Consider the following 16,211-nt stretch of genomic DNA (forward strand, 5'->3'; position numbering starts at 1 on the left):
TATTGATTATGTCTGGGTTTTCCTTTTGCTGCCGTGAGTTCCGTGAGCTGGGACAACTGTGGAATAATGTGAGGCTTTCCCTGAGCTCCTCCCCGACACCCTGTCTTCCAGCTTTACACTCCTCTCTCTGTGACTTCTCATAGCTGCTCTTTTTTGGTTGCCTCCATAGTTGCCCCTTCCAGATGTACGGTTGGGAGCCTTCAGCTTGTAGCCTTTTCAGATTGATTTCAGATTGAAAAAGCTAGAGAAAGAGAGGAGAGAGAGAGAGACCGAGACCTTGCATCTGCTGATTTCACTCCCTGGATGCTAACAGCCAGGAGTGGGTCAGGCAGAAGGCAGGCTGCCAGAGCTCTCTCCAGCTGTCTGAGTAGACAGCAGGGACCCAAGGACTTGAGCCAGCACCTTCTGTCCCCAGGATGCACATGCAGCTCTCCACAGTGTGACACAGGCGTCCCAACGGCTGCACGAAGCCTGCCCCACATTTTCTGTTTAACTAACTCTGGTCAGAAGGAGGCTCTGACCTTTACTTTGGCTTTAAGCATGAATTATTTGCCAAAGAAATGGCTATCTTTATTTAAATACTTGAAAGGACATTTTTCATAGTTCTGTAACTTTGTTACTGGCTTATACATTAAAAAAAAAGATTTCTGTATTTTATTTGAGAGTTACATAGAGCGATGTTCCATCCACTGGTTCACTCCCCGCATGACTGTTACCATCAGAGTTGGGCTTGTCTGAAGCCAGCAGCTAAGAGCTTCCTCTGGGTCTCCAGTGTGGGTGAAAGGGTCCAAGCATATGGGCCATCCTCTGCTGCTTCCCCGACCATTAGGGAGCTGTGCAGGAAGTGGAGCAGCTGGGACATGAACCAGCACTCGTAAGGGGTGCTGGCACCTAAAGCAGAGGACTGCTACACCACTGCACCGGGATTACTTGGTGACACATCTGATTGTATCTATGAGAAGTCTTTAAAAATCCATGGAGAATGTATATTATGGGGAAGTTATGAATCATTTTGGCACAAAAATCATTGTGTCTATTAATTCAATATTTTCATGAACATTTTGAAGCCCTTTCATATTTCCAGTTACTTTAGAAATGACATGTAACGAGTATTTTTTTTTAATATGACTGTTTAAAATGTACAAAGTGATGCTTTATTATGTAGAGCTGCAAAGGCAGATGGGTGTTGGGGGCTTCCGGCACTGGTGCCCCTCTGCTTCTTGGCCTGCCGGGTGTTCACTTTATAATCTGTACTCAATTGGACAGAGATGTTTCATGTACTTCTCTTGGTGTGTTTTATTTCACTATTTTAAAAGTACTCAATCAGTAACTTATAATTTATCTTCCTAAATTACGTAAAATTCTCAAATATGAATTTCATTAAGGATTAAGCGGTATAGACATAAAATTATGAATCATTAATTCTCTTGAAATTTTCATTTGAGCCCTTCTTTGTGCAGATGAACTGAGTGGATGTTCAAAATCATTTAGATAAAATCTCCTGGTTTTACAGTTAAGGAAATTGAGGCCCATCAAGGAGGCATTTGAGCAGAATAGAGAAATGCATAAATTAAAATCAAAGTATTTAATTGTGAAGCTTGGGAAAGGAAGAAATAAGGAATGAATAATTTATTCAGGTTTTAATAAGACATTTTAATTTTTAATTGTGGGACTTGATTTTTAATAACAAATTAAACATAATTTAAAAATTGTTTTTGTAGGATGGCAGGAAATGGAACCATTGCTTTCTCTGCAACAAGTGTGTGAAACCTTGTAAGTGTTGAGACGGAGAGCCTGGGAACAGGTTGTGCAGTGTTTTATTTAACTACATGTGTTTACAGAGAAAACTGACTACTGCAGAGACAGGCAGTAACTGGGATCTGATGTGCGCATGTGTCTCCGTAAGGAGCGGTGGCTGCTGACCCTCTCTGGTTTGGCATTGGGCTTGCCTTAGTCGAGTGGGCACTGGACCACTCAGCCCGCCTCCACGTGGCTGTAGCCGAGTGGGCACTGGACCACTCAGCCCGCCTCCACGTGGCTGTAGCCGAGTGGCACTGGACCACTCAGCCCGCCTCCACGTGGGTGTAGCCGAGTGGGCACTGGACCACTCAGCCCGCCTCCACGTGGGTGTAGCCGAGTGGGCACTGGATCACTCAGCCCGCCTCCACGTGAGTGTAGCCGAGTGGGCACTGGACCACTCAGCCCGCCTCCACGTGAGTGTAGCCGAGTGGGCACTGGACCACTCAGCCCGCCTCCACGTGGGTGGCTGTCAGCTCATGACTCTTTGGGGAAGGGCTGGATTTTTTGCCAAGTAGCAGAATTAGGTTCATTGGTTTATGTGGCATTCCAGCCTCTTCAGCTAGGTCTCTTTAGCCAAATTCAAATGGGGTAAAAAACACGATCCTGCAGCCCACCTGAAATGTTAATAAATGAAACCATGTATAAGTGAACTTCTCTGAAGCTTGTTTTTTATTTTTAGCCTGGATCCACTGCAGCACTTGCAGTCACTGCGCTGTTCCAGATCATTCCTGCGAGGGCCCTAAAGACGGCTGCTTTATTTGCGGTGAATTAGATCACAAACGTAGTAATTGTCCTAATATCTCGGCATCCAAGAGGGCTAACAAGTTAGTATATCTCTTTAATGTACTAGAAAAAAAATGTCCGTGTGTGCTTCCTATAGTGCGGTCTACAAAAGAATGTAGAATTCAGAGGAGTCAGAAGTGCCACATCAGTGGCTGTAGTTATGATATAGCGTTTGCATGGGGGGAAGTTTCCAGTTTCACAAATTTGACATGAAAACAGCCCGCATATGAGGTATAAAATGGTGAACTTTACATGTCTGGTTCATGTGAAATTACGGTTTGAGGGCTGGGAGTTGAGGCCGTACTGAAGGGTATGGAATTTAAGTCAGCACTGGTGGCATACAGCAGAAAAGTCTGGAGAGAGTATCTGGAATTGAATGTCATGCATTTCCACAGCAGACGAATTGTTGGATGAGCTCATTTCTTGTAATCAGATTTTATACACACACACACCCTATTGATTTTTTTTCTTATGAAGATTTTATTTATTTATTATTATCGGAATGGTAGACATATAGAGAGAAAGAGAGCCAGAGAGAAAGATATTTTGTCCACAGGTTCACTCAGCAAGTGGCCACAGTGGCCGGAGCCGAGTCCATCTGAAGCCAGGAGCCAGGAGCTTCTTCTGGGTCTCCCACACAGGTGCTGGGTCCTAAGGTCTTGGCCCATCCTGGACTACTTTCCCAGGCCACAAGCAGGGAGCTGGCTGGGAAGCAAGGCCACCAGGATTAAGACCGGTGTCCATATGGGATCCTGGCGTGTGCAAGGCGAAGACTTTAGCCGCTAGGCTACCACGCAGGACCCTAAATATATCGTTATATATTTTAAAAAGTACTTTTAATAGCTTTTTTGGCATAAAAGTAATAAAAACTCTTTCCACCTTACACTCCTACAGCTGTCTTTATATTCAATTGTTTTTCTTTTAGTTGTGAACTAGAATGATGTTGGCTCCCTCTTGTGGTCAGACCTTGTTTTCTCAGTTACATAAATCCCATAATTTAGAGGACAAATACTAGATCAATTTGCCTTTTAAAAATTTATAGATTTATTTATTCATTTATTTATTTGAAGAAGTGACAGAGAAGGGGAAGGGAGGGGCTAAGCTAACAGCAGATCTGCCATGCGGGTGGCAGGAACTCAGTGCTTGGGCCATCATCTGCTGCCCCCTAGCTGCTTTAGCAGGGAGCTGGACTCCACCCAGACGCTCCGTGGGCTGTGGCTTAGCTGGCTGTAGCTGGATGGCTGCTCCCAATTTACTCTTGAGGCTATACAAAAAGAAGTAATTTGTATTCAGTGAGTTCATCACAGTTCAAAGACTTTGTGTCTGCAATGCTTCGTTTACATCTCAACATATTAAATCTCTTCCTTCTGGTTTTGTTTACCGTGCCCCCTAATGAATCTTGGTCATGTTTTAGACCTGCTTGGGGGGAAGTGTCAGAGAAAGTTGCTTTAAATTTGGATACAGGCACCTGTGGCCTCATTGACTTTTCCCGTATTATACTTCACTTGACGTGCTAACTCTTCTAGTGACGATTACTAGGAAATTATCCTACTTTTTAAAAATTGCTGGAGAAGAGATTTCTATAATAAGAGCAACCTGATATAAAGCTAACACTCAGGCGTGCTGTGACACAGGGGAGTAAATGACTCCTTGGGATGCATCCTATATCAGCCTTCTGCTGATGTGCCTGGGAGACCGCAGATACACCCCGTGGAAGACCTGGATGGAGCTCCTGGCTCGTGGTATAATCCCGTCCCAGCCTTGACTGCTGTGGGCATTCAAAGAGTGAACCCGCAGATGGAAGTTCTCTCCTTCCCTGACTCTCTTCTTCTCTCTCTCTCTTACTTTCAAATAAATAAATACATTCTGAAATATTTATTTGAAAGTTGAAGTGACACAAGGAAGAACAAAGACAGACAGTCCGGGCCAGGCCAAAGCCAGGGGCTTCTTCCTGTCTCCCACGCGGGTACAGGGACTTAAGTATTTGGGCCATCTTCTGTTTCCCAGGCACGTTGTCAGGAAGCTAGATTGAAGTAGAGCTGCTGCCACTTGAACTGCTGCTCATGTGGATGAGTTGCTGTGGGGTGACTTAAGCTGCACCAGGAGGTTAATAACACTCTTATTGTGCCAGCCCCAATAAATAATTCTTTAAAAAAATAAAAGATAACTTAAAATCCAAGTGTAGGGCCCAGCGCGGTGGCGCAAATGGTTAAGGTCCTCACCTTGCACGCCCGGGATCCCATATGGGCGCCGGTTCTAATCCCGGCAGCCCCGCTTCCCTTCCAGCTCCCTGCCTGTGGCCTGGGAAAGCAGTCGAGGACGGCCCAAAGCTTTGGGACCCTGCACCCGTGTGGGAGACCCAGAAGAGGCTCCTGGCTTCGGATCGGCATAGCATCGACCGTTGCGCTCACTTGGGGAGTGAATCATCGGATGGAAGATCTTCCTCTCTGTCTCTCCTCTCTGTATATCCACCTTTCCAATAAAAGAATAATAATAAAAATAAATCTTTAAAAAAAATCCAAGTGTAAAAAATGTAAAATTATCAGGAAAATTTCCGTGTACTCATGTGGAACTACTGTTAATATCATTTATGGAGTTGTTGCTTTATGCTTAGTATATTACATATCTGAATAATTTGCAGTTGAGTATGTAGATCTGGGTGAATGAAGGTATAGGCTGTAGAATCAAGTTGGATCCTAGGATTTCATTACCTCAACTTCTTCACCTAAAAAAAGTTGAAGATGAGCAACGATTCTTGCCTTGTCTCACTCAGTTTTCCAGCTTCCTGAAGTCAAAGATTATGTGCATTGCTGTTTGTACTTTGAGCTTGCAACTTCAGCTGACTATGCTAAGTGAACAAAGAGTTTAACCCATTTTAGGGTTGCATACCATCTTTGAAACTCTTTTCCCAGGTTTTATCAAGCAAAGATCAAGAATAAACTTTATTTCTGGGAAGCTGCTCATTGCTTATGAGAGCTGACTCCTAGCAAGTAGTGCAGCTGGAAAAGCAGAGAAGTTGCCGTGTGTGCCAGTAGAGCTGCCCCAGCCATTCCATAGTTTGTGATAGAGTAAATGGCGAGCTAACCTGGAGACAGTGCAGGAAGGAACTGTGACCCCTCTCAGCCACAGATGGCTGCACCTCAGTGCAGAGGGCACCAGAACCAAAGCTTCTGTTTATCTTCTTTGGTGTTTTTTGAGGGTGAATTCTAGCTTGTTTTTGAAGTTAGACTTCAAGAAAATAAATATCATAAAACATGCTCATCCTGTGTGGAACTTCTTAGGGACACTTAGAACCACTCAGGGAGGGAAAATTAGCTGTTGGACTTAGAGATGAGACCTCTCAACTACTGCCACTTATTTAGATTGGGCTGTTTCGTTTTTTTACCTCTGCTAACTAACAGATGTCAGTTCTTCTCCTAAAAAATATAATTCAGGTATTTGAAGATAGAAATGCTGAGTTGAATAATACAGATATACCAAAAGAAAAAAAAAAAGATACATTAAAGCAAAAACAAAACCAACAAAACCAACCCGACTCATTGGCTTAGCTCTTTACCTCGAGGTGCGTTTGTCCTGAATAGCTTGTTCTAAATCCATTACCCATCTTGCAAAGAAATTTCTTTTCCCAAACATTTTGCTTGGTCAGGCCTCTGACTGTTTCCTTGTTGTTATGGATAGGATGCTGAGGATTTATGCTTACAATACAGTAAATTCTTTGCCTTCTATTTTCTATTTTGTTGGCTAGTTAATTAAACTTCAACATAATTACATAATTCACTGTGTTCATTCTATAAAATAATTTAGCACCTTGTTTTTCAGAGCTGTCAGAAAGCAGAAGCAAAGAAAAAGTAATAAGATGAAAATGGAGACCACTAAAGGACAGACCATGAATCATACATCTGCTACAAGGAAAAAGAAAAGGAGGGAGAGAACCCATCAATATCTTTGCTCTTAAATGTCCAGTGCCTTGAGAATAAGGAAGATTTATAGTCCAACCTTTGACGCCATTTTCTGAAAGTGCCACCCTGGACTTATATGCAATCACTTTGAAAAGGTATGCACCTTTTGAGCTAGAAAACAGGTTGGTGGCATTTGCTGATTTAGCATCTGTCCCCTCACCTGCCGGTCTGGAGACCTGGGGGCCTGCTGTGTCGTGAGCCGCTGCACTAGCACCCTCTACTTGTTCTTCGGCCTCTTCTGTCTGAGGAATGGGCACACAGCATGCTTTCTGCAGACTGCATCAGGAGAAAATGGAATGATAACCTTGAAGTTTGTTTACATTAAACAAAGTCTATCAATTTAGATGCACAAGCATTTTGTGTTAACTATTAAATCATGATTTAAACCACATTATAAAGAAAGCTACAATCTACAGTTATTTTGAGACTGAATCTGAAGATGTCAGGAAGAATTTTTACAAAAGTACTCTGAAGATGTAAAGGTGATGATGGTAATGGCTGTTGTTACATATTTATTAAGAACTTTTGGATGGTATGAAATCAATTAAATGTTGGATGAGACGTTGAGAATTATGACTGGCTCTGTCATCTCCGTGTGTGATTATTTGTTTTCACTTCATTGGAAAGGCTGAGAGAAAAAGTGAAATCTTCCGTCCTGTGATTCACTCCACACACAGCCAGAGCTGGGACAGCCTGAACCTCAGGGACCTGGACCTTGGTGCAGGGCTCCCACATGGTTGGTGGGACCGATGGTCCCTGAACTATCATCCGCTGCCTCCCAGGGAACGTGTTAGCAGGAAGCTGGATAGGAAGCATTGGCGTTGGCACTTGAGCCAGGCAATCTAAAATGGGATGTGGGTGAACCAGGTGGCAGCTTAATCACTGTGCCCAACATCTACTCCCATTTCAATTTCTTAATGCAGTGAAAGAAGCTGGTGGTTTGGTTAAGTCTCTCATGTCTGTGCTGACACTTCCTGATTTGTGGCCTTGACCGACAGTCACTCTCTAGAGGTCCAGGTTACTTCATTACTATAACAGGGAGAATGACAGCTCTGTCTGGATTTGTGTTCAAGGTTAAAGTATATGAGAGCCCTGAACCTGGCCCTCAGTTCTCCTCTGATGTCGGTGAGTTTTGCTAACGAATGAAGACTGTCCCTGTGGCCTAGCAGTGAGCACTCCTTGGCCCAGTAGCAGAGCACTGAAGAGTGTAGGGTTAGCTCTGGGAACGAGCACTTCCTCTCCCCCTTCTCTACCAGACCTCTGATGTCATGTCACGAAGCTTGAAAAGCCTCGAAGGACTTTGATAATGACTTCTGTCTTCCTGGCCAACTGCTTTGGGGCCGACTTCGAGGCATCTTCGCTTGGGGTTACCTACAGTCCTGTGAGTACCGCACCCCTCATCTGGGATTTAAAGTCCACTGAAAACTGATGCCTGTTGTGAATTGTAACACGTGTCCAGATGATGGTGGTGGTGGGCGCAGCAGATGCCACTGTGCTCCCAGGCTTAGGAAGTGTGAGAAAATCTTTTCCTCTGTGTTACCTGGATTGCTGTGATCCTAGGAGTGACAGACTTAGAGGTGATTGAGTGAGATGTGAACTCTGTTTCATATATGCAGAGAGAGATGACCTCAGTTATGGTGTCTGCCAAGTCCCCCACAAGGATGCAATGAACTCGACTACAGCATCACTGCTGTATCCTAGTGTGTACATTAGGAGCCCTAGGTACTCCAGTGCTGCCAGGGTAAACATCCATGAAAATGTGTTTAAGAAATAATTACAGCTAAACTTAATTCTGCTTTTGGTCTGTATAGCAAAATGTAATGAAATGGAATTTTAGGCCCTTAATGATTTGGTTTTCCTTCTTTCCTTTGTTTTTGTTTTTGTTTTTGTTGGTTTGGTTTTTTTGGTTTGTTTGGTTTTTTAAGGATTTAGTTATTTTTTTTTAAGGTAGAATTACAGAGAAGGGTATGTATTGAGATGCACTGGTTCACTCCCCAAATGCCCACAACAACTGGAGTGGAGTGGGCTGAAGCCAGGAGCTAGGAGCTGTGAGCTTCTTCTGTATCTCTTATGTGGCTTCAGGGGCCCATGCACTGGGGCCATCTTCCATTGCTTTTCCAGACCATTGGCAGGGAGCTGGATAGGAAGTAGAGCAACCAGGACATGGACTGGTGCCCATATGGGATGCTGGCATCACAGGTGGAAGCTTTACTTACCACACCACAATTTTGCTCCCAGTTTTTTAAACATTGGATTGATGTTTAACTTTATTTCTCTGTGCTGCATTTTTTCCATCCTGCATTGTTCTGCTTGGAATGCATGCCACCACCTGTGTGCTGACATGGGGCCTTGCTGCTCTTCTCAGCTCCATTTAGGAAGTCTTCCACAAGTCCCAGACAGCTGCCAGAACCTTCTGGGAATCCCTTTGTCTTCTGCACTGTGCCTGGGACTCTTCCATATATTATATTCAGATAATAATCACAGATTTTTGTTCTCCAAAAGACTCAAATTTCTTGACGACCCATTTTTTTCTACTCTGTCTCTCTTGTGCCTTGCAGATGTTCAATAAAAATTCGATGAAGAATGTCCAGAGGTTTTGACATGGTAGTGTGCCTGAGAGATGGAGTGGGTTTGTGTTTTTCTATTTCTGAAAAGAAGGAAGCAGATTGAGTATTAGGAGAGAGTTAGAGTGAGTACGAGGGCTTCCTGCCTCCCAAGGTGCTGCGTGTGCTATATGAGGAAGACTGGCAGCTTTATCTAGAAATCTGTTATTTACACTTAGAGTAATTCAGTTTTTGGAATTAAATGAAACAAAAAAAAATTTCTGAGTTGATATTTGACCTCCTGTAAGTAATCTATCAAATATTAGGAATTTAAGAGAAGCTAGGATACTTTTTCTTCAGATTTTTTTTTTTTTTTTGCAAAGTCAGATATATAGAAAGGAGGAGAGGCAGGAAGATCGATCGTCCGTCCGAAGATTCATTCCCCAAGTGACCGCAATGGCCGGAGCTGCACCAGTCAGGAGCCAGGAGCTGTTCCACGTCTCCCATGCCAGTGCAGGGTCCCAAGGCTTTGGGCCATCCTCAACAGGTGAGTGGTCCCAGGCCACAAGCAGGGAGCTGGATAAGAAGCAGGGCCGCTGGGATTAGAACCGGCACCCATATGGGATCCTGGCACATTCAAGGTGAGGACTTTAGCTGCTAGTCCATGGCGCTGGGCCTGAAGCTAGGATAATTTTAAAATATACATCTACAGCACCAGTGCAGTGGCATACAAACTAATCCTCTGTCTGAGGTGCTGGCATCCGATTTGGGTACGAGTTCAATCCCAGCTGCTCCACTTACGACCCAACACTCTAATAATGGCCTGGGAAGGCAGCAGAGGATGGCTAAAGTTTTTTGGCCCCTGCACCCACATGGGAAATCCAGAAAAAGCTCCTGGCTCCTTTCTTCTGACTTCAGATTGGCTCAGCTCCACCGTTGCAGCTATTGGGGAAGTGAATCAATGGATGGAAGATCTCACTTTGTCTCTAATTCTCTCTGTAAAGCTGCCTTTCCAATAGAAATAAATATATCTTTCAGTATACAAATCCACAATGTACAGAGGATTCCTGTCTGCTGTCATTTTCTTCCAGATACCCTTGTTAGTTTCCCCAGGAAGCAGTGCTTCTGGCCAGTGAAATAAAATGTTGTGGGCATGTGTTTTGGTTTATCCTTTTTTGTTGTTCAAGATTTACTTTATTTGGAAAGGCAGTTTTACTGAGAGAGAGAGAGAGAAGGATCTTCCATTGCTGGTTCACTCCCCAAATGGCCGCAACAGCCAGAGCTGAGCCAATGTGCAGTCAGGAGCCAGGAGCTTCTTCTGGGTCTCCCAGGTGGGTGCAGGGACCCAGGGCTTTGGGCCATCCTCTGCTGCTTTTCGATGCCACAGGCAGGGAGCTGGATGGGAAGTGCAGCAGCTAGGACAGGACAGGAACTGACGCCCAGATGGGATTTCGGTGTTTGCAGGGAAAGGATTAACCAATTGATCTATTTCACTGAGCCCGGGTTTATCCTTCTTTTGAATTCCTTCAGTCATACCTGGACTTTATAGACTGGAAGCTGTGGACGGCAGGGACCTGTGGACTCCCCTCTGGCTGCTCCCTGGGACTCCCAGAGCTGTGTTGTGTGCAGTGCAGCATCAGAGGGTACAGGTTGGGCCACACACGACCTCAGGAAATAGGAAGGAAACAGACGGCAAAGCCAGCACGTATCTTCACTCTCCAGGTAACAGGTGCTCATAAATACCAGCTGAGTGGATGGAAATGCGATTTAATAGAGTGCTTTATGCCTCAAAGCCCTAACGGCTGTGTAAGCCTCCAGCCGATGCGCTCAGAGCCGCCAAATGAAGGAAAGCTTCCAGAAAATGCAAAAGCAAATCCAATTTCACTTATTTGATGTGATTTTAATTGGAACATTAGGACATGGGTTAAATTACTTGAGGGTCAGCTACGACGGTCATTGCAATCAAGTGGAGATAAGATCTCTACTATTTGATTTCAGGCAAGTTAGGATAAATGTTAACTCAGCAAGATTGAGGAAAATAGCACCAAAGAGTGAGCAGGAAGCTCTCTGGGCTCTCAGAGGTGAGTTTGATCTCATTAGCTGGCCAGCTAAATGATTCTCACAGTGTGCTGTCGCTTGACACTACTGCAGACAAGCTGACGGGGACAGCTGCGGGTCTCTGGGAAGCAGGGCTGAATACATGGGCCAGTTTCTTTGCCACTGTGGAGGGCAGCTGGAACATTCTACATGCTTCAAGAAGAAAGAAAGAAGCAAACATTGTTGCCTATTAACCTCACAGTTACCCTGGGAGTCAGGTAAAGGAAGAGAGCTCCACTCCCAGCCACGGATAACCAACGTTAGTTTCCCTGACTAGTCTTCCAGAGATAGGTTCTCCCATGAGTGTGCAGACACATGCTAAAACTGCCCCCACCAAAATGGAATTACAAATGCTGTTTTATGGTCTACACCTTTGCCTCATATGTATTGTGAACATCAACTTAGGTTTTCAACAATCACATTATGCCTCAAGATGGATAAAACAGATTTTAAAAAATTCACCTCCTGTGGTTGGACATCTAGGTTTACATTATTCTAATGTAACCATGCTTAAAGCCAAATCTTTTATTAATGAGTAAGATGCAGGGCCATTAATATTATTATGTAATATCCTATTAATGTTTGCTATATAGAATTACCAATCAACATGTGTATTTCTTGTATGTATGCAGAATTAGACATGTAGTCCATAGTTGAATGTTTTTCTTTAAACTAGGATCACATTAGTCTCTGAATTTATTTGTTGGAACAACTGAAGTGATGTGTAAGAGAAACAAAAATGCTAGAAATGGGCTTCCCACTTAAAACTGCCCCTTTGGGAAGCTGTGGTGGATCGTGTCAGTGAACGTGGCTAATCACTTTGGTAGCATCATGCCAGCCCTCCCTGTCCTCCCCCTGCTGTGGGATTTGGGAGATGGTTGACTGACACCATTTCCAGCTTGGGGAGGGTTTAGCCAGGGTAACCAGTCAGCCCAAGTTTACCATTCAGACCAGTGAGTAGTTTCCACTAAGCTCGGGACAGGGACAGGTTCCCTTCTGGTTGGCAAAGAGAGGTTCATTCTCGCAGTCTTCATTCTCAGTTTCTGTTTGCCAAGCTGAGGCAGCCCTGGTGACACCACATTGCTAGATCCAGACTGCCCTGAAGGCTACTCTACTGCTGGACTTTTCATTTCATGAGCTTAGTACATTCTGTTTATTACTAGGCCCACTTTGGGTCAGGTTTTATTTTTGTGCCCAAAGAATGCAATTGGAAGAACATATATTTCTACTTCCAGCAAATTCAGTCCATTTGTTTGCTTTGAATGCTTCAATGTATGACTTCAAAATAGATCACAACAAATAACAGCCATTCACGTGACCCCGATTAGTCATGTCTCACACAGCTCCATCTTCCCTTGCTGTAATAGGGGTCCCGTATCTTTGTGCAACTCCTGACCTTCCCCCGTGAGCCTGCCTTTCTGTCTGCCTGTCTGTTGGCCACCACAGATGCTTTCCATGCCCTGCCTTCGCTTGAGCAGAGTCCTCACCAGGTGCCTTGGCTCTGAGGAGTTTTCTATCCCTCCCAATCCCACCAGCTTCTCACCCCTGAATCCAGCAGCTACTGAGTCTCCACTCCCTGAGTGTGTGCATCCAAAAATTTCACCCTCAGGGTTTGGATTCTTTCCTTCTTTTAAAAATTTTTTAAGATATTCTAAATTTATGGTTTTTGAGATAACTTTTTTACACTATAGCCATAGGCTTGATGCTTTACTAAATAAAAGTTCAATGAATAAAAAAATAAAACCACAGTTCAACAGGAATATGGTCTAGGGCTTATACACAATCAAAAGGTGCTGAACTTTGTTCATCTATATAGTACATTTGCTTACAGACTGAAGAGTTTGACAATACACTTTTTTTTCCAGCAAAACTAATGAGACTTTTCTTTTTTGCTGTCTTGATTTTTAAATTTTAGTGTCTATATGTGTAAGGTAGAATATGCAGTATCTGTGTCCAGCTTATTTAACTCAGCATCAACTCCTCCAGTTACAACCATTTTGATGCAAATGATAGATGTCTTTCTTATAGCTGAATAGTATTCCACATTGTCCTTTCATCTGATAATGGACACCTTAGTTAATTCCATATTTTGACTATTGTGGACATGCAGCTAAGTAAGGGTGGTATATGCAAGCCATCTTTTTGCTAGAGTGTGTTGTGTCTATACTCAGTAGTGGGACTGCCAGATCATATTGCAAATATCTTTCTAGTCTCTTAAGAAATCACTGTTCTGGTTTCCACGTGGTGACGCTAATTTACATTCCCACCAACAGTGTGTTAATGTTCCCCTTTTCCCACCTCCTCCTCAGTGTTTCTGTCTTTTGCATAATGGCCTTTCCGACAGAGGTGAGGCGATGTCTCAGCGTGTTTTTGATTTGCAATGCCTGCCTGATGGCTAGTGATGTAGAGCATCTGTGCATATACCTGTTGACCATTTTTGTTTGTTCTCTTGAGAATTGTCTATAGAAGTCCTTTGATATTTCTTCATTGGATTAGTTGTGGGTTTTTTTGTTTGTTTTGTTTTTTGCCTTTAAAGGAGTTTTTTGAAATGCTTCATCCCTCTAGTCTGATCAGTAATCAGTTCTTCCTATTCTGCTTCAGAATGTTTCTGCAGGGGCCAGCCCTGTGGAGCAAGATCCGATAGCAGAGGGCAGATGGATTCCCAGCTGTTCCGCTTTCAATCTGCTTCCCTACTAATGCATCTAGGAAATTGCAAGTGATGCTCCAAGTATTTGGATCTCTGCTGCCCACGTGGGCGACCAAGGGGGAGTTCCTGGCTCAGACCTGGTTGTTGTAGCCATTTGGGAAATGAACCAGCAATTGACAGATCTCTTGCTTCTTTCCTTCTCTGTTACTCTTTTTAGATAAATAAGTAAATCTTAAAAAGAATGTAATTCCTTTTAAAAGGAACGTTTTACAGTCTGTTCCGCCACTTCCTTATCTAATCTTCCTGCCATCTTTACACCTCCATTCAATTCTAAACAAACCAGAGGGGCCGGCATGATGGTTAATACTCTGCCTGCAAGCACTGGTATCCCACTTGGGCACTCGTTCTTGTCCCAGTAGTTGCACTTACCTTCCAGCCCCCTGCTTGTGGCCTGGGAAAGCAGTGGAGGACAGCACAAAGCCTTGGGATCCTGCACCTGCCTGGGAGTCGTAGAAGAAGGTCCTGGCTCAGCTCTGACAGTTGTGGACATTTGGGGAGTGAACCAGCGGGTGGAAGATCTTTCTCACTGTCCCTCCTTCTCTGTAAGTCTGCCTTTCCAATAAAATTAAATAAATCTTTAAAATAAATAATAAATAAATAAACATTAAAAAAATAAACCAAAGAGCCATTGTGATGTGGTCAAGTAAATCTCTGTTGCCAGGGGCCAGTGTTGTGGCTTAACAAGTTATACTGCCTGCAATGCCAGTTCAAGTCCTGGCTGCTTTGGTTCCAATTCAGCTTCCTGCTGATGGGCCTGGAAACAAAGCAAATAATGGTTCAAGTCCTTGGGACCCTGCACCCATGTGGGAGACCCAGAAGAAGTTCCTGTAAGCAATGAAAAGCTGTTTTTAGAAACTATTTTGCTTTTCCCCCCAAAACACTAGGACATACTAACCATGGAAATCATTAGGAAAAAAAAAATTATTAATTCAAAACTCAGGGAGAGATCTTGTATATTCTCCAAATGCCCACAAGAGCCCAGAATTCGATCCTCATCTCACATCTTCACCTGCTGCGTTCCACAGTGCCCATCAGTGGCAGGTGTGGATTTGAACCCTTAAACTCTGCGCCCACAGTCGCTCCTGAGCTGGGAGGTCCGCTGTGTTCTGCTTGGCTCATGCCTACCTGCTTTCCCACGCTGCATCCTCGTGTCTCCTGCGCTTACCGCCTGTGACAGCACTGGCTATGGATCCTGGGCCATCTCCTCTCGATTCTGTACCACCACATCACAAATGAGCAAGTTTGACCAAGCAATGTCTGCCTCGGGGTGAGAAGCACAGAAATGTAATGGGCAAATAAATGTTAGAGGCCTGGTGTGGTAGCCTAGTGGCTAAGTCTTCACCTTGCACTCCCTGGATCCCGTATGGATACTAGTTTGTGTCCTGACTGCTCCACTTCCCATCTAGCTCACTATCTGTGGCCTGGGAAAGCTGCTGAGGACGGCCCAAAGCCTTGGGAACCTGCTCCGCCATGGGAGACCCAGAGGAGGCTCCTGGCTCCTGGCTTCAGATCAGTGCAGCTCCAGCCATTGCAGGCACTCGTGGAGTGAACCAGGCTGGAGGATCTTTCTGTCTTTCCTTCACTTTGTAATTCTAACTTTCGAATGAAAAGAAATAAAATCTTTTTTAAAGATTTGTGGAGCACTGGGGCAAAGGTTGGAAAATAGGTTAATAGTGCTGGCCAGGTAATTTCCAGTATTATTCCAGTAATTCCAGACTCTTACCCTACCCAACACTCAATGACGCTGTCACATTCTGACAGGATCCTTTAGACGGGGGAAACTGCCGACCAAGCTGTGACCCTGAAGTGTGTCCTCTTATAAGGTAGCACAGAGGGGCTCCCATGGTCAAGCTGTCTGCCCAGCTGGCCCATCACCTGTAGGGCAACACTGCGTCTCTGGCAGCGCCTCTGAGCGCTCAGACAACTATAGCACAAATACTGAGTGAGCCCACAGCCTCATTAGTCATGGAGGGCTGCTGCCAAGGCTGCGTTGCGAGGCTTAAGATGAGGAATCAAAGTAGAATTTGCCCTTGTCAGAGGTTTTAAGCACGGTCCCACCACCCAACCTTGACTACAAACTGGATTTAGCTAAGGAGTTTTAATGAACGCCGGGTCTCATTCCGCATTAATTCTCTTTTAATTGGCGTGGGCTGCAGCCTAGACGAGGGTGATTTTTTAAAATTCTGAGTAACACATACTGAGGGCGTCTGGTTTGGAGATTGCCAAAGCTGGCTCTCAGCTGAACAGGACCCACAGTTTACAGCGTTTCTGAGGCTCTTAGGCCACAGCTGCGAATTTCCTGGAAAACGGGGGGAAAAACTG

General features: G+C 44.4%; 1 protein-coding gene across 5 annotated transcripts in view; it reads left to right on the forward strand.

Moving 5' to 3' along the window:
* ZCCHC4 (zinc finger CCHC-type containing 4) overlaps positions 1-7,115 on the forward strand; it is a 44,155-nt gene extending 37,040 nt beyond the window's left edge. The window contains exons 11-13 of one of the 5 annotated variants that reach the window (XM_040965933.1): positions 1,722-1,773; positions 2,480-2,624; positions 6,403-7,115. In XM_040965933.1, coding sequence (XP_040821867.1) covers positions 1,722-1,773; positions 2,480-2,624; positions 6,403-6,538 — 333 coding nt within the window. In that variant the 3' untranslated portion in view covers positions 6,539-7,115. Of the gene's footprint in view, positions 1-1,721; positions 1,774-2,479; positions 3,067-6,402 lie in introns of those variants that run through there. The other 4 variants (XM_040965934.1, XR_005882223.1, XM_040965932.1 and 1 more) reach the window with 4 other exon arrangements.
* Positions 7,116-16,211: the final 9,096 nt, after the last annotated feature.

This window comes from Ochotona curzoniae, unplaced genomic scaffold (assembly GCF_017591425.1).
Source record: "Ochotona curzoniae isolate NIBS_2020 unplaced genomic scaffold, NIBS_Ocur_1.0 scaffold_4505, whole genome shotgun sequence".
NCBI classification, from domain to species: Eukaryota; Metazoa; Chordata; class Mammalia; order Lagomorpha; family Ochotonidae; genus Ochotona; species Ochotona curzoniae.